General features: G+C 47.1%; 1 protein-coding gene across 11 annotated transcripts in view; it reads right to left on the reverse strand.

Annotated features, from left to right (window-relative positions):
• Positions 1-18,745, reverse strand: part of mycbp2 (MYC binding protein 2) — a 75,494-nt gene that overhangs the window by 39,635 nt on the left and 17,114 nt on the right. For 10 of the 11 annotated variants that reach the window (XM_049022824.1, XM_049022896.1, XM_049022880.1 and 7 more), the window contains exons 6-30: positions 17,500-17,742; positions 17,005-17,076; positions 16,344-16,440; positions 16,076-16,149; positions 14,883-15,021; positions 14,162-14,238; positions 11,738-11,942; positions 10,950-11,114; positions 10,008-10,166; positions 8,791-8,998; positions 7,248-7,393; positions 6,617-6,703; positions 5,834-5,941; positions 4,699-4,818; positions 4,411-4,492; positions 4,211-4,328; positions 3,746-3,950; positions 3,488-3,641; positions 2,619-2,791; positions 2,392-2,517; positions 2,000-2,127; positions 1,363-1,454; positions 1,063-1,197; positions 251-334; positions 58-154 (exon numbers count right to left, since the gene is read on the reverse strand). In XM_049022824.1, coding sequence (XP_048878781.1) covers positions 58-154; positions 251-334; positions 1,063-1,197; positions 1,363-1,454; positions 2,000-2,127; positions 2,392-2,517; positions 2,619-2,791; positions 3,488-3,641; positions 3,746-3,950; positions 4,211-4,328; positions 4,411-4,492; positions 4,699-4,818; positions 5,834-5,941; positions 6,617-6,703; positions 7,248-7,393; positions 8,791-8,998; positions 10,008-10,166; positions 10,950-11,114; positions 11,738-11,942; positions 14,162-14,238; positions 14,883-15,021; positions 16,076-16,149; positions 16,344-16,440; positions 17,005-17,076; positions 17,500-17,742 — 3,294 coding nt within the window. The remainder of the gene's footprint in view (positions 1-57; positions 155-250; positions 335-1,062; positions 1,198-1,362; positions 1,455-1,999; positions 2,128-2,391; positions 2,518-2,618; positions 2,792-3,487; positions 3,642-3,745; positions 3,951-4,210; positions 4,329-4,410; positions 4,493-4,698; positions 4,819-5,833; positions 5,942-6,616; positions 6,704-7,247; positions 7,394-8,790; positions 8,999-10,007; positions 10,167-10,949; positions 11,115-11,737; positions 11,943-14,161; positions 14,239-14,882; positions 15,022-16,075; positions 16,150-16,343; positions 16,441-17,004; positions 17,077-17,499; positions 17,743-18,745) is intronic. The other variant, XM_049022841.1, reaches the window with a different exon arrangement.

Consider the following 18,745-nt stretch of genomic DNA (forward strand, 5'->3'; position numbering starts at 1 on the left):
GAAATGGTAACACACACACACACACACACACACACACACACACACACACACACTAACCACGGAAACAGTGCGAGCAAAGGAGCGCTTCAGGATGTGTACAGGCTCGCTGGTCTGCTGCTTCCCCTTTGCTGAGTTTCCATCATTTGATGGAAGCCTAAAGGGTGGAAAAAAAATTCTAAGGTCAAGTATTCAGTGCATCTCTGCTAAATGCTGGTCGGAAAGAAATGAAAGACCTAAGAGTCAGACTTGCCTGTACAGCAGCTGAGGTATCTGCCCAGCATTTACGTCAGTTCCATTGTTGGACTTCTTGGAGCTCTTAAACTGGAAGACCACGCTGCAAATGGGTGGAAATGGCATTTTACTCACAAATGCACCTAAAAGGGCTGCCACAGTGGCTGTGGGGGGGGGGGGTGCTGTTGCCTCACACCCCAGGGCTGGGGGCGTGAATCCACGCTCCACCCCGCTGTATGGGGAATTTGCATGCTCTCCCCCTGACCTTCCTCTGATAATGACACTTCGTTATGCCGAATATAGGTACACAGGAAGTCTTTAGCTGTAACACACGCCATCTGACTCTCCGACGAGACAGATATTCAGGTGAGAGTGAAGCCTGGGGTTAAAGAGCAGGGTCAGTTGTTTATTCAGTGTGCCTGCAGTAGTTGTCGGGGGTTAAGGGCCTTGCTCAACAGCCCAGCAGTGAGTGCCAGTCAAGGGATTCAAACCTAAAACCTTCTGATCCTAACCACACTGCTCCAGTGTACTCCAGTTCCCTCCCTCAGCTCAAAGACAGGCAGTCAGACAAACTGACATCATTTAATTGCCCACAGTGCATAAGTGAATGCAGGAATGTATGTATGCATGTATGTGTCCTACAATGGACTTGTATCCTGTCCAGCCTTATGCTGGGAATCAGTTGACAATAAATGAAACATCTTGCATCCTTTAACAATCCTTTCACTGTAAAAACTCCGCCCATGGCAGTAATTTTAAAAAAACCGAATCAATTAACAAATTCGAGCAAATACAGGTTTAAAATAATTAATTGATAAGGAAAATTGGTACCCGTCGTCAGTCGTGATGGTGACTTGACCGTGAGAGCCGCAGTCGCTGCTCGGACCCGAAACCCTGGCCCAAGCCACGTACCACCAGCCCATCTGCAGGAGCACCGGCTCATCAAACATCATGGCATACTTCTCCCTGATAGGACGAGGGAGAGGAGGGGTGGAGTCAGCCTTTCAAATCAGACAGCTGATTCGCCAGTGCAAAAGGGCAAGGTGATTAGGATGAGCTAATTGGGCATGGCTGGGAGACTTTCACAATGGGTGAAACAAGAGAAGGGAGAGCGACCCTCCATTGGTCTACCTAGCAGCGCAGTCGTATGCCAGGACGTCTGTTTCGGCCAGCAGGTCCCCATCGGTCTCGTGGTCACCCCCGTCTGGTCCCAGCTCAAACAACTGCAAGGAGTCAGTCACCAAGCACAAAAACATTTATCATAGCAACCAAACACACCCTGTCATTCTCAAGAACAGTTCCTGCCCTAAATTAAATCTGTCACAAAACAGATCGTCTTTGGACGCCTTTGATCAAAGAGAATGTTAAAAGCCATGTAATCATTAAAGCGCGTGTAAGATTTCCAAGTGTCAAGTAAGTTGGTAATAGTGGTTCCAGACAGAAACATTATGCAGAAACTGGGAAGTATTTACGCAAAGGGGGTCTCGGCTGTCTGACGTGTTTATAAATAGCAGATGACCAGACAGCCATTCAAATTCTATTCTCATACCACAACAACTGCGTAAGATGAGGCTTCAGAGCGTTATTAATGTGTCACTTGCTCTTCACATTGAATTTCCCCCACTGTGGCTGATTCACGCTGTGAAGGTACTAATTTGCTGTGGACACACTGCGATTCGCATCCATTTGTAAGTCGTTCTGATATTTCCTCTAGATGAGAGGGCTTCAAGAACACGCTTGGATGCTTTGCGGGGTGGGCGGAGCTCACCTTGATCTTGGCCGTGTACTCTCCCCGGCCCCCGAAGAGCCCCAGGCCCCCCAGCAGGATGTCGGCGTCGGCGCAGAAGCGGATGGCTTCCACCGAATGGGCGGAATATCCCCAGCCACCGCCGTGACCTGCGAGGGAACCACCACGCCCAGGTGCCGCGTTACAGAAGCCAAGATTCTCTCAAAATATTTTTGTCTATGTGCATCTACATTTCTCTGACGCTTGTATCCAGAGTAAATTACAATAGAAGGAAGGGTTACATTTTATGTGCGCTCCCTGCCATTCAAACCCACTTTATTAATGTTAGTGCAGGTCTGTTAGGGAAAGGATGAATGGTGGGGAATTAACATGACACAACCGGTGCTGCCGAGGATTATGGGAAATGCGCTCACTCTCAAAGCGGTTGACCACACTGTAGTCCTCTTTGGAATAGACCTTCATGACAGCCTGAGTTTCCTCCTCGGTGCTGGCCACGCCCACCTTCAGCTCCTGCATAGCCGCAAGCGTGTCCAGGCATCCTACAGGAGGTGTGCAGGTCTCCCCTCAGTCCATACAACACATTAACGTCGCCCCTTTAATGTGGGTCAGTGGCTCCGGGTGCAGGCTAGGCGGCGCTTACCCAGGACGTGCAGGGCTCCATGCGAGCGGGTGGTGGTTGCGTGGGGCCCGGACGGCAGAGCCAGCTCGGGGCTCAGAATGCTGCAGCGCACCTGCGGGCCCGGCGTCGGGGAGAGCCGCGCGTCAGCCATCACCGCATGGTAGCACCACATCTCCCGTGTGGCCGGCAGGAATCTGTGGGTGGATCCAGAGAGTCACAACCGAAACGGAAGAGGAGGCCAGGCCAGACAGGAGCAGCACGGACGCTCCCCACACCGAGAGAAATTACGTGTCAATGACTTCCAGACTCAACCCTGATAGTCCCACCTCAAAGCATAATGTACTGTCCTCTATTATTTCCAAATTTTTATTCAAAGTGAAGGATCTATATTGTCAACTTCAGCTGGGCGACTCATGGGTCATAGTACAAGAAAGACAGTGACGCATAGGATATAAATATTTTACACACTGACAATCGGACAGTTTAAACACGACATACCAAGACATGGACAAAGACAGAAAAATACATTCAAATATACAGTTTAAAATTTTATACGTAAAGTATGGGTCAGAATGCTTAACGGATTATGGCTAGATAGTTTAAAGTTTAAAGCTTTAAAACAGCAGGCTGTATGGGAGTGCAAATGGTCCAAAGCACCTGCTCATACCAATACTGTCAAAGATTAACGAGTCTACCAAAAACGGGAAACTAATCTAAAAATGGCCTCTTTGGACTTCAAAAGGAAACCGAAAGACTTTGATGAAAGCCCACATTATGAAGACAGAGTTTGGACCAAACTGAACCTCAGGACCCCATTTAGTTAGAGTTGCTATGTAAAACCATATCCATCTCCAAGGTGACAGTCTAGGTCCCAGTGCACAAAGGCTCACCTCCAGATGACATCATAGACCGGGTCGAGGCAGAGCCCAAAGCCCTGCAGGTCTTCCTGCTCCGAGTCACTGAAAGTCCTACAGCTGCCATCCGTCTTATTGATGAGCAGGCATTTAAAGGGTGGGGGCTCAAAGACAGAGGTGGGCACCAGGCCTGGAAGTAAGCAGACACGGGCGTCACACCAGCCCACAAACCTCTCCTGCATCCCGCATGGCTATAGACGCCAAGGCAGTGCAGAAGGCAGCCGGAGACCTCACCGATAATGTGGCGACTGGCGAAGATCTCCGACGTAGCCAGGACGTGGGAGTTGATCAGAGCCTCGTCGATCCTGAGGAAGGTCTGGTCCCCACTAGCTCCAATCCATGTGGCCTTGCGCCCATATTTGGCTCCAATGTTAGGCATTGGGGAGGGCTTGGCATTCCAGTATGGCATGTCCAGAATCGGCCGGCCCAGCTGCCCTTTCTGGAAATGGTTTCATAAATTAGCTTCTGATTCCCTGAAAACAGGTCTAGATCAGTGTTTTTCAGCCCAATCCCCAGGGGTCCATATTTTTGGTCCCTCCCAGCGTCTAGTGTAGCAGGAGCACTGCTCCTATTGAAGGCCATCTTCCAAACAAAAAGACCATTTTGACACAATACACAACAACAAAAGAACAGGTTTGAGGACCATGGAATCCAAAACAGGCCAAGGAAATCAATGAGGACACAAAGAAATTTCCATACCGAAAAACTCCCGAAGGTGTAGACCTGGCCGTCCATCAAGAGGACTGCTGTGTGGTTACTGCCTGCTGTCACCTGGACAGTAGGCCCGGGTAGACCCTGCACCAATGTAGGAGTGCCCCTGTACAGAACATCGTGAAGATCTATTAGCTACAAACCAACAACACGGGTTTTGCAGACGCGGACTCAGAACAGTATTTAACCTGGAGTTGACATCTCCATGACCAAGCTGGCCGTGCTGTCCGTAGCCGAAGGTGTAGACATCCCCGTTCTCCATTAATACCACTGCAACACAAGGACAGGCCACATTCAGAAAAACCACACAGGAAGTGACACTGCATGTGCTCTGTTTATTTTCCACTCTACTGCTCATTAAAAAAAAAAATCTAAGTAATCAGCGTGCAGAGAATCTAACTGGAAGAGCAGATGTGAGGGCAGCAGGTGGAGAAGGTGAAGTGGCCGAGTGGAGGCAGAGAGAGAGAGGGCCTCACCGGAGTGGTGGAAACCACAGCTGACCTGCACCGCCCGCAGGTCGCAGTCGAAGCGCACCGCGCCGGGGGGGTAGGTGGTGATCTTGCTCGCATCTTTGTCCACACGGTCACCGCTGCCATCTATTAAAAAAGGACCCACAGGGGTCGGCTTGAGGTCCAAACGGTGCTGGCCAGAAGCCAACACAAAGACAGAGAATTCAGTAGCAGTGAAGGGAGCTTTTCGGATCCCTGGAAGGGAATTGTGGTCTAGAAAAAAGCAGGCCTGCCATCTGGGGGGGGGAGGGAGGGGGGGGGAAGCAGGAACTCCACCCTAAAAAATGAAGGCAATAACAGACCAAGTGGAGGGGAAAAAAAACCATTAGCCCCCATGAAAAATGAACAGGTGACACTCCTCTTCCTAGAGCTACAAAAATGTTTATGGGCAAATTCTCTCCGCGAACAATTAACGGGTAAAGCACACTGCTACTGCTGCAGAGACGGCCTCCACAATCCATTTTGCTGTCAGATTTTGTGCATCCTTTGCGGAAAGCCGATGCAGACCATTTCTGAGCAGACAATTAAGACACGACCCTAATGGCGAACATTATGGAGGGGGGGTGTTGGTGCACGTTACATTAAAGGATAGTCAAGCTTCTAATTCCATGTAGAGACATGCTGAAAATGAACCATAAAAAAAAATATATATATATAATTTTACTCCCCTACTAGAACCATCCATATATCAAATTCAATTTACAGAGTGGATAAACTCTTCAAATAGGCTAATAAAATAGGCCAGTGATACTCTACTTAACATACATTATGTAATGCCATGCAATGCGAATGTGTGGCAGTGTGTACAAGGATGAACCAGACAAATGGCAAAGTGAAGTCACTCGTCGGTAACGTGCAGAATGAACAGATCCTTCCACACCGACATTCGCTAATATACTATAAGCTTCTGCTAAAAACATGAAAAGACCACAACAAAGATGACAATTTGGGTATTACCTTCTTTCTGCGAAAGGGACAACACTCTTTAAGTGCCATCCCTTTAACAGCGGGGGAGAGGGGATTCGTTTTATTTAACCTCTGAGATGCTGGGACAGGCGGGTGCCGGGAGGCCCGCAGCGCCCCCTAGTGAAGGCCGCAGTACCTGTGTGTTTGTCCCTCTTATGCTTTAGGTGGGCCTGAAGGGGTCTTAGCCTGGCTAGCGCCTGCTCTCGCTGGTGCAAAAACATGGGGCCAGGGAATACAAGGGGGCCTGGGGGGGGAGAGAGAGACCTTCACATGCAATGGGGAAAGCTCACTGACAGGGAGGGCAAATGATCAAGGAGACAACAACAACATCAAATCAAGAAAAGTCAAATCATAGATGGCAGAAACACAGGAAACAAATGATAAATACTGAAAATAAGCTAGAGATGGCCTACTGGTCACAAAGGGAAACACACCTTATCAGCATGCGGATAGAACAGGAAGAAATAAAATTAACGAGCCCCTCTGCTCGCCTCTTTAGGAGCAGACGCAGCATTTTATAATATTAACACTTTCTCAACCTTATGGATGGAAGCTGTAGACAGGACTTGGCTTGTAGTTAGATTTATATCGGCTGTCTACATAAAAGCATAAATAATTCTCATCAGTGTCTAAACAAAAACTTCCAATTTAACGGAAGGAAGGCGGTAAAGGTCATAAATTATTTAGAATGTATTATGTCTAATAGTGTACGTAAAAAGTGCAAACCGAGACCTTTGGCAGTATTTATTCTTCTGGCAACTAATCGTTTGATTTGATCTTAAATCATGTGACCTGACAGACTGACGTCCTGCGATGGAGCACGCTGAGTGTCCGTAATCTCGATACAGTTTTGCCCATGCGGGCTTGGCACTCCGGCCGCCCCCTCCCCCCCCCCGTAGGTCCGTGACGCCAGCTTTACCTCGGCCTTCCTCCAACCGCTGCCTGCGGTTCACCCTCTGCCGCTTCTCCTCCTGTCGCACCTGGATGTGCTCCTCGATGTTCACGCCTGCAGGGGGAGGAGGGACAGGAACAGCTAAAACAAAAAGGCCCAGAAGGATTTTTTTTTTTTTTAATGGTGAATAAATGGGGTGGGGGGAGGAGGACAAGGGGAAATAAAAGAGGAAAAGCAAACAAACAAAAGGTGAGTGAGATGAATGACGGCTTGGCTTAAAGACAAACGTGGCAGGGAATTGTGGGAGAGCTGTGCATGGATCCGGAAGGTTCTCGCGTTGCAAAGAGCTGCAGCATCACAGCTAACACGTGTACATCATTATCAATTATTAATAATGCACAGCTAACTCATGTACATTTTTTCTGGCACAAAGCATGTAACATCACACCGCAGCCTCAAAAGACAACGATGCAGAACTCGGAAGTACTAAGATGTTGTATCGGATACATCCGGTCTACCTGAGGTACTTAATCTGAAAAATGTATTACGGCGTAATAAATTGCATAACCATACAATCTGTCATTTAGGATAACTGGCTCGCGGCCAGCATTAAGATTCATCGCCGGCTGGGCCGAGTCGGACCGGACTGGCTCCGTACCCAACAGCAGGTCCAGGGGGATCATTTCCTTCACCGCATCGAAGATGCCGCGCTGTCTTGCCTCCTGGCCATCCAGCTCACGAGCGCAGGCCTTGCAGCAGCCGCAGGCGGCGCAGCCGGACTCCCCCGAGCCGCAGCCACAGATTCTGCAGAAGGGCAAGAAGGTGCATGTGTTACAGGGGGGGTGTACATGTGACGCAGGCTCCACCCCATAACGAAATGTCCTGTAGCGATGTTTATCACCGGGAAATGCGCAGAATTGGCATCCATCATTCTCTGCATGGAGTACCAACTGCAGCACTTTAAATGCATACTCTTGATCATATGTCTACAGAATATTGTTTGTTTTGTAATAAATTCCAATTATATACCAAAGATATACCAATAAAGAACACTCCTGTCTTTACTACATAGTGTTGGACAATGTTTCTCAATCCAGTCTTCGGGGGCCCACAGACAATCCATGTTTTTGCTCCTGGGAGCAAAAATATGGACTGTCTGGTAAGGAGCTGGGAGGGAGCAAAACTGTGGACCGTCTGTGGGCCCCCGAGGACTGGGTTGAGAAATCACTGCTGTAGGAAACAAAAACTAGAAGTGCCTTTTAAATAAGTACATGTCTGCTCATTCAACCTTAGATGGAAAAATCTCTGATGACACTGCGATATTCTCTACACTGCTAAAATGCAAATCATGTAACGCCACACAAGCACAGATCCAGGCGCACTGCGATTCCGCTGCAGCAGGATTGTGTTGAGCTGAGTAACAGAGAGCTGTCTGATGATGTATGGGAGACACGGCCGGGTGTATGACACCAACACACGTGACCATCTGCTGAGTAAAGATTACTTACAGAGCAGGTAACCCTGACCAGTGCACAACTGACTTTGGCCACTGAAGCATGCATACAATACTGGGCTCCAGTCTCCAGCATTTGCAGCAACTGTCCAATACACCAATGTATTTTTGATCTCTAGCATACCATGTTTGGCTAATCAATTCCACACTGAGTTAACTAAGTTAATTAATTAACTGAGTGACGTTAGTGGTGAATTCTAATGAATAAATGGAATGGCTGTGGTGCCCCTGAGGAGAGGTTTGGCAACCAAAGCAGTGTTCTTCTAGCCATCCAGCAAAATATCATTAACTTTTTGGGACACGGAAGAAATTCTTTTTAGCTTTCATTGTGTTGCTGTTCATCTGCATCCGTTCCAATATTAAACAGTTTTCTTTTTTTCTAAGCAAATACACTTAGAGGTGGATAGATCAGGTCCAGAAAGTAAAACTGCAAAGCGAGATTTTGTTTCAACCAAACAGTTGACTATAAAGAGTCACAGTTACCGAATACTGAACCGAATGGTTGAGTATAAAGAGTCACAGTTACTGAATACTGAACCGAATGGTTGAGTATAAAGAGTCACAGTTACCGAATACTGAACCGAATGAATCTTGGACCAGATTTTTACTTCCTGCACCTGAATAATGCACCCCTATCCTAGCAGTAAGTGTACAAAGAGCCTTAGCACAGTACTGGGTGTTGACTCACCCCCCGGGCACGCGGTCCGGCCGCCCACTGCTCACGCAGCTCGCGCCATAGCCCGTGCACTCTCCGCACACCGTGCACACCATGCACTGGTCCAGCTTCCACCTGTGAGCGCCCGGCTGGCACATCAGCGATTTCCCCTCTCGCTCGTCCAGCTCCTCCTCCAAGTCCTCGTCCATGGCGGTGGCCATGTTCTCCACGCCAAAAGCCGCTGCAGGACAGTGAGGGCGAGGAGATAAGGGGCACGCCGCAAAGGGAACAGAGACACGTGTGTAGAGGTGTTTGGGCCGACACAGAGATGCAAACAAATACAATACCGCATCTATTTTTAGAGATGATTATTACGGCATTTACGGTAAGCTAGTCCACAACAGCCACAACTTGTCAGCCAATTGGAAACAGTTGACATTGTACAGTGTTGCTTGAAAGTATGTGAACCCTGTATCCTTCATGCCTAATAGGACACCATAAAAAAATCTGATATTTCTGTACTTGAAGGGGAAAAACCTAAATACCAGGCATACAAAAAAGTGCATACTGAATTAATACTGGTGAGTTTTCGCATTCAGCCATTACAACATACAAATCATACTTCTCTTAATCTGCTCTTTGCTCCAATGCTAACTTCCCATGAACACAACTGAGCTGAGCTAGAAACACAGTCATCAGCTGCAGAAGAGGAGGATGTGCTTCTTAAATGTTCTCCATTTCCATACATTAGCTGTACAATGAACTGATGAATTATAAAATGCTTTGCCATGGTTTTATAACTGCCCTCTCGGGCTAATGAGCAAAAATAGCTTCCTGATGTGTCTTTAGGTCAATGTGCAGTGTATTATAGTATCCAGCATGGGTTCCAAGAATCTGATACGGTTCCCTTCTATATAAGGGAGGCATCCAAACTTGGGTTATTACTCCTCTGATTGGTTAAATTGATACCCCACTGTTTCCAATCCCGATTACACTTGTGCACATGTACCGATTCTTCTTTACCCTGCACAACAGGATTTCAGGTACACGCCACATCTTCTGTGAATATCAATGCGTCCTTTTAGAGAATTAACTGGGTTTGAATGGACTATTTTTTTATCATAAAGCATAATGCAGAACCTCAGTCAGGGCTTTGAAAGGCAGTAGTGCAGGTGACCCATTTACGAGCAGGTATTTTGGCTGGGACCGGCTTCAGGGTTGAGGCCGCTACTGTTAAAACAAAGTCTTACCTTTGCCAGCCTGACTCATGGCCCCCGTGTCCCGACCACACTGGCCCTTGTTGTTCACCCCAAACGTCCACAGCTCCCCGTTCTTAGTCAGCACGCAGGTATGGGCCTTTCCCATGGCTACCTGAGTTACAAAGTGCCCTTTCAGGTCTGTGACTTGGCCTGAAGGAGATGGAAAGGGAGAAGACATGTCACGCCACGGCATTCGGCACGGCACGAGGGAATCGCCATGGAAAAGCTCTATGGCCGAACACAGGTAATGTAAGCTTTGCAGTCCAATTCCGCAACTGAAGGCTAAAACAATTTAACCTCATCAGATTCTGCACTTTTAGCAGATTTACAGAACTGCATTCAGTATTATCAGGGCATGTGTCATGTCCTTCCTATGCTATCGGGGGCTCCCAGTCCATTTGGGGCGCCAATCACGTTCCATCCTCCATACCCAGAACATCCAGAAAGCAATAGGTTACTGTTATTCTTTCTGAGCCTTAGCATCTATTTTTAGAGGTGTAACCACAGTTAATGTGATGTTCTTTTCCCCCCAACACATATAGTACATCCCCACCATGTTCACCACTGAGTGTCTCTTCAGAGTAAATGAATTACAGCAGATACGAGAAGTTCAATACAGAGCTGCTAAAACCCGTTTCAGCCAAGCTAAATAAATAAATAAAATCCATGCACTCAAATACAGACAGCTCCATTTATCAAAGCCTTTATACAGCCTGGTTATGCAGCGCTTATTTAAGCGAACGAAGGGCGCTAGAGCACACTGACAGACGTGAATTTTTAAGTGCTAAAAGAATAAAATAAAAAAACATTTCTTAGTAAATGTCAGTGGTGAAACATTCTGTCCTGCTTGTTAAATGTGCTAAAGAATCTGCAGCAAACTTGGGCATCCTGGAACTGGCCGAGTCTTGCGGGTGAAGTGGCGATGCGACTCACAGGCGCTGTCGCTGTACACGGCGTCCTTTCCGAACATGTAGAGCTCCCCGTCTTTGGTCACAATGCTGCTGCTGCCGTTGTTGCAGGCCGTGCACACGGCCACCTTGGACTCCAGCTTGATCATCTTCTTGGGCTTGTATGGCTTTGGCTGTCTCCGGCTTTTTGCTGCAAAACACGTGGAACAAAGATGTGGAACGCCGAACGTGCGTCCGGAACAGAGCAGAGAAATCGAGAGGGCCTTACATAACACTTAGCCGTAATTCTGATTTCATTATATGTGCAAGTTTATGTATTAATAGCAATAACGTCTACTATATGTTAATTATATATTAATACAAGAATATTTTTCACTTAAAATTCATCAAATGCTATAATCCAGGGCTTATTCTAGGATTTGACCCTCAGGGGGGCTCAGCTCCCTGAAGAGATACAAGGACCCCCCCCCCCCCCCGAATGATTAAATTTGGTAAAAGGAGGGGGTCACAATAATTAAGTTTATGATTAACTACGAAATATACATAAAAATGTGGGACGAATCACAGAATGAGTTTAGAAAGATTATTTTTCAGGGGGCTGAGACAAAAAAAAAATAGGAGGACTAAAGCCCCCCGCCCCCTGCCAATTATGGTCTAAAACAGCCTATGCTTTAATCAAATACATTTAACTGATTACTTCGTTTTCTGACCCCGAAACATAAACTTGAATATCACTAAAGAATACTACTGTCAGATGCAGGAGACCATTGAGATTCAGAAAAGCACTGAGATAGGTAGCATTAGCATGCGTACTTGACTCCCCATCTTCACCCTTGCTGGCGCAGCCAGTGAAGAAGACGCTGCCGTCCTCGGCCACCAGTAGGGCGTGGGAGCCGTCGTGGCCCACAGAGAACTGCACTATCTTGGGCGACTTGGTGATGGGCAGCTCCACCCATTTGCCCGCTGACGGGCCTCCCTGCTTGATGCCCAGGCTCTGATACTTCCCAGTGTAGTAGATCTGACAAAGGATTGAGAGACGGAAGATACCGCATTGAGGCACTGTACCGCAGACAGAGCCGGCGGTACCAGCGCTTCATCATCCTGCAGCTACTGCAGTGTGATGGAGACGCAGGGCGACATTCATCTGAAACAAAATACTGCAGACCAGGGAGGTTCATGAAGTACAGATACTCCTCCGCTTACGATGGGGTCATGTTCCGAATAACCCAACGTAAGTGGAAAATGTCGAATATGAATGATAAATAAAAAGTATATAGATAACTACTGAATCAGTAAATAAACAATAAACATTTACAGTAAGTAAATATCAGAAATGCAAAAACTAAATAAATGAATATAAAGAACACAGAAAAGAAAAGAAAAAAAAAAGACTATTTACGATATGTCGTTCATCCATCCAACCATCACCATAACTGCTTAATCTCAAATGGGGTCGCGGGGGGGGGGGGGGGGACCGGAGCCTATCCCGGGAACAAGGGGAACCAACCATGGGCAGGTGCCAACACACCACAGGGCACACGCACACGCACACACACACACAATTACAGGGCCAATTTAGACTCGCCAATCAACCCGCCCCTGCACGCTTTTGGACCGTGGGAGGAAACCGGAGCCCCCGGCAGAAACCCACGTGAACAGGGGGAGAGTGTGCGAACTCCGCACAGAAAGGACCCTGGACCGAACCCAAGACCTTCTTGCTGTGAGGCAGCAGCGATAACCACTGCACCACCGTGCCACCCACGATATGTTCTTCATGTATGAAATGTTTACGCTTGCAATCACTATAGAGACTGAAGGTATGGTTGTGTGGATGGTGCCATCAACACTTGGTGTTAGACACCAAAAAGGGGCGACCCGCGGAGAAGGGGCACACCCTGACGCCTCTTAGTCATCTCCCTCCTTACGGTCTGAATTGAAGAGGTATCGCATTTCATAGGAAGACTCGCTTGCGATCAGTGAAAAAAACCGCATGGCAGAGTGCTAGGCCGGAAACACATCAAAACTCAAAATTACTATGGTATGTGCGGTATCCCTATCGCACCACTGTCAAGTCAAAATGTCGGAAGTCCAGCTATAGTAAAGCGAGGAGCATCTGGACTGGATAAAAAAAAATACAATCAGCATTTATTACTGTCTGGCAAACTTCTTTTTGGAATTCAAACTTATCCGAAATATAGGTGACCTGCAAGATGCCTTAATACCTTATATGAATATATAAATATTTATACTACCAGGTCAGCAATGACAAGTAAATTATCCCTTGATAAGCGGTATAATTATCCCTGGTCAATAACACCAAATCCCAGTGCACCCATTTAACTCCGACTGTTTTTTTTTGTTTTTTAACAGCAGCCCAAGTGTCGTCTGTCAGACACACTATGCTCAGCAAACGCACCTGCACTCTGATCATACAAATCCATCTCTGACGGGCATCTCCAAAGCACCTTTATAATAACTCAGCAAAGATGCTACAAATAAAGTGGGGGGTGCGGGATGCGGCACCTATGATTTTCTTTGCTTTTCCATTACTAATACAGTGGTGGCATGCTACACAGTGGGCACTGGGGATATAACCAAATTACTTCCGCCGATTTAAGCGGGTAATTAGCTACAGCAGCCAGTGATGCAGACAGCAGCCAGCTCAGGACTGGCGATGGCTTCATGGCTGTCTGTCTACAATTCCCCACATGCAGTGACGACTGGGGGCTCGACGCCCAGCATTACCGCAAACGGGCGACCCGCAGAGAAGGGGCACACCATCACGCCTCTTAGTCATCTCCCTCTTTACGGTCTGAATTGAAGCGGTATTGCATTTCACAGGAAAATGCGTTGGCAAAATGGAAACACGGGCCATAGTTACCGATGACAATCACGAAAACGAGATTCTACTTCTATAGCGTTCGGGGCCGTTTTCAAAATACGGAGGTTAAATTAACGTAGGCTATTTTTAAATCTTGCCGCTCACAAAATGCAGAGCAATATTTAATGGAGCCCTAATAGGCTCAGTGTGGGAAGTGGAATGTATTTTAAAAGCCTGTGCTTTGGATTCACTCCAGAAACTCCTATTGGCATTCAGTGCCAGGCACGTAACCGAATCCATACGGCCATTTTATGGCACAGACTTGGTCATATAGCAGCAGTGTTCTGAGCAGCATCATCCACGCACCATGTGGGCCCATCCGTACTGCAGCGAGATGGAGGATGAATGAGACCTACCTTCCCTGATGCCGTCTTCATCAGCGCAAACTCCCTGCCAGCTCCAAGCAGGGCAGCTTCTTCATCAAACCCGGTGCCTTGGGAGACAGCGGGCCAGCCGGACACAGAGAGAGAGAGACGGCCAGACAGGTCACCCCACATTTCACAACAGCAGGGGAAACACAGCTCCCAAATCTATATATAACCCCACAGCAAAACCTAATTGCTCACCAAATCTGAGACCTCTGCTGGATCTCAGTGATAGAGACATTATATCAGGTACTGAGACTCACTAACCCACGGACATTTTATTAAGAGGTCAAAATGTTCTTATTCAACTGCTACTTCAGTTCAATAGCGACCACTGTCTATGTTTATATGAGTCTGTGTGGGTCGCTTTTGACTCAATTTAATTAAATCAATTAGCGTAAAATCAGTTCTGAGCCATAAAGAGATTCTTTAACCCACCTGTACTATTAATACATTTTACTAAAACGTAAAACATGAAAGCAATACTTTGCCGAGTCATTAATTCATTTTCACAATTGAGTGATAAGACAATGTAATTAATTACATTATTAATTTCTCCCATTACTAATTACTCCAACCCTCATGCGATTCACACATTAAACTTCATATCTGTGATAAACTTACCGAAAATGGGCTACGCAACAAGATTCAAACGTGAAGCCGGAAGTCAAAGCTTGTTTAAATGCATTACAATGTGGAGCGCCAGACTCACTGATGATGTGAAGGTCCTTCTCCAGGTCGAACAGGGAAATGCCACAGGCGTGCAGGCACTTGCGAGCCAGCTTCAGCTGCAGCTCCTGCTGCAGGGCCGGCTCGGCACTCGTGGCGTAGATCCGCACCACGAAACCATCCTGCAGCACCAAGCCAAACCATCTCACTCATCCCCCTACACCCCAACATCGACTCAGCGACACACGTCGTTGAGCAGAACGTCCCCCGGCAACGCTGGAGGTGTTCTGCCAAACAATGGGTAAAAGCCTTGGAAGATGTCTTGTGTCTTTATGGACATAAATGGACACTGGGGACATTAGACAAAAAAGGGAGAGCCTGTGATCTCTGTGCTAATGGTGGGCTGGAGCAGAGAAAGGCGTGCCGTTATATACAGTGTGATGCTTCGATTGCTGCTATGCGAACGTGAGATGTCTGTATTCATTAAGCGCTGGTGACGCCCTTCTGAGGTGCACTCAAACGAGCAGCGTTCGGCATCCTTTTTGATCAGTGCCCCCTATGGGTGGTTCTGGTTCACAGCGGACTCCCTGCATCCCACGGTAAGGACGGATGAAGCCGCACGCTGACTTCTTCCCAACCCACCCCTCCTCCCGTTTACACGGGGATGATTATGCAAATTGAACTCCTCTGCAGATGCATGAATTTCACATCTCTCCTCCTGCTTGCATATTAACTGCTACAGACACTGGTCCATGGAGAATTATCCCAGACTGTTGATGTCATTCCCAGTCTCCCCATGCTTTGGTCCAGCGGCACCATTTTTAAAGGGACAAGCACATATGGTAATACGTGGGACCAACAGCACTTGCATCCATTTTAAAACCAGATCCTACTCTGTAACTCCTCTGGAAATACAGGTTATCTAAACCTCGCCACAACAGGACTATTATTCTGTCCACACCTTATTGTACAGGATGGATTATTATGACTTTATACAACAGGTCCTTAATCATCTACTAAACCTTCCAGAACACCAGCAAATGACTGAATCAATAAACTAGAACCCAACTAATACAGGACTTCACACACCACTTTACATTCACACTAATAAACTAAAACTGCTACAAACCTAAGATGGCAGTTGTAACAGAAAATACAGGATTTATCTATCATCAGGATCAACAATACAGTCTGACAGCTGAGAACCAAAAATTATATTTACACAGTTTTACTCACATCTTTGCAGGCTGCAATCTGATTGATGTATTCCCCATCCGTAAATAAAATGTTCTGTCCATCCCCTTGCAGACCTTGACAAAGTAAGACAGAAATAAAGCTGTCAGGGTTATAGCTGCATTCTCTCGACGGCAACGGGTCTGAGTAAATGTCCGATAGTGGTTTTATGAATCAATAGATTTAGCTGCACCGCACACTAGTCAAATTCAACAAAGTGTGGCATCCTTCCTCAGCAGTGGTTGCCTTCTGCAGAAAAGGTGAACCCTACCAGCCAGGGTGATCGTTCCCTCCTGCTCCAGCGTCTCTGGGTTGATCCTTACAGCTGTCATGTTTTGGCTATTCATATCTCTGTACAGCAGACAGCCCTACGCACATCCCCACAGAGTCATTATTACACTCACAATGGTGCCACAGTCACCATTTCTAATGCATATACAGAGGTAATTAACACAATTAAAACAGGAGCATAATTACGGTAAGAACCATGCAAATAGATTCAAGCATACATTCAGTAAATAACAATTTAAGAAAATTATCAAAGCTTAACCGAAGTCTCATTCTAAAACCAAGAATATTAATATGAAGTTGGTCCGCCCTTTGCTGCCACAATAGCCTCTGCCCTTCTGGGAAGGCTTTCCATTAGATGTTTGAACATTGATGATGTCCTCTGATTGTGCCAAATCGGAAGTCATTAACCTCTTTTGTAAAGTGATCATTTTGCTGCTAATGTTTGCGGGAGATGTGTGACTGTATGCTTAGCTATGAACCTGTCTCAGAAAGAGGTGTGGCTAATCAATAAGGTGCCCACATGCTTTTGGTCATGAAGTGTATTTACAGGAAGACATGGAAATGTAGCCTAAGTTCATTTCCCCCCATAGAAATGAGTATATATGACATCGTGACGTCACACACAAAATCCACAAGGCTACCTGAGCGAACCCGAGCCAGGACCCCTTCCCCTCTCGGTTCCTGATGCGTGACGTCGAGTTATACACGTGACCCTGTGGCATTTCAGAAAAACACAATTACTCCCTGCAAACATTCCCCAAAATCTAGAAAAAAAAAAAACACTCAAATCCCCCATACAGCAGATAAATGTTCGTACACACTGACCGCAACAGAAAGAATAAACTTCCAATACACTGACCTAAAACCTTCGCTACTAGCAGAAGTGAACACGACTTCCGGTAACTGAGCACAGTGATTAACACATGCCCATGGAACCGTGTGATGTGATGAAGGTGTGGGATTACCGGATAAAGGAGAGCTTAGTTGAAACCCAGGGCACAGCACATAAATGATCAAAGACTGTATCAGGTACCTAACTGTGTGCTGAGGAACTACATAAGGTACTTATTGTACTTATGGAGACCAACGTGGATGGTAACGCGCAGAGATACATAGAGGCCAACGCGCAGACATACCCGGACAGTGCCACTGTAACCGGAGCCCACTTTGTAGAGCCCATCCTTGCACAGCAGATAGAGGAAGGAGCCGTCAGTCTGGAGCAGGCAGTGCTCGTCCTCGTCCACCGTGACGTCCCTCAACACCCACTTGTTCATCAGCGCTGCTCTCTTGATGCCGCTGCCGAACCAGTCCTGGATCTGCACCTTGCCCACCAGGACGGCCTGAACACTGCGCTGCAGAGCTCCCAGGATGGTGGGTACCTGGACGGGCGCGGGGCAGGACATAGCATGACTGCCTGCATGTCGCCTACTTATGTTCTATCATAAACCACCACAAACATTTATGTACCATTCACACTCATAAATCGCCTGGACTTCTACGCCTGGACTTTCTACGCCTGAAGGTTCCACAGCGCAGTAATGAAATAACTTTCTGACCAGCAGACGACGAGGAAACTAAGGGTGTTTCTCAATATGCGTGGGTCACCATACTTGTGTTCTCGCGTACCCATTTTATACCATCTTCCCTTGCCGAGGATCAGGTCCAATATTAAGAACAGAAGTACAGAGGACAGTAAAAATCCCTGGATGTTGTTCTTGCCCTGCCCCAAATATCAAAGGTACAGGTACACGGGTTGTATCCTTGCCAAAGAAGACCAATCCCATGATTCATTGCAGCCCAAGTTAGTAAGACCGCTCTTGCCGTTGGTAGCGTGAAACACCCTAATTTTATGTCCTGCTGTTTTCATGGAAACAATTGTGCTTCCATGCAATATGGACCAACGTCTTCAACGACTGATGTTAGGACGAAGGGCAAAGTTTTGCTTTTGTGTCGACTCATCAGCTCTCAAACAAAACGGAAGTTCAATAAATCCGCGAGCTCCTGGAGTGGGTCCAAGCCGCCAAGAGCCGGAGTTGGAGACACGCCGCTGCCCGATTAGCTTGACTCAACGCCAACGATGCTTCTGCTGCTCCTCCCTCCCTCCTCCAGAGCTCCTCTCATCGTACCCCCACCTCCACAGACACTGGTGACTCACCCTATTCCCACCCCCAGCCCTGACTGCTTAACGACAGCGTGGTGAGTTTCTGCCCTTTCTGTGCCTTCTTGAAACCTGACTGGCAAAATACAATTTTAGGATGTAGGGCAGCTCTACGGCTCCAAAATGAAGACCATGAACCCCAAGGAGAAGTCAGCTCTCGCCGCTGCACCCCTCACAGACCAAAGAGATCACCAAACACCCTAAATAAACTTCACTTTAGTAAA

Source organism: Brienomyrus brachyistius, chromosome 1 (assembly GCF_023856365.1).
Source record: "Brienomyrus brachyistius isolate T26 chromosome 1, BBRACH_0.4, whole genome shotgun sequence".
Classification (NCBI taxonomy): Eukaryota; Metazoa; Chordata; class Actinopteri; order Osteoglossiformes; family Mormyridae; genus Brienomyrus; species Brienomyrus brachyistius.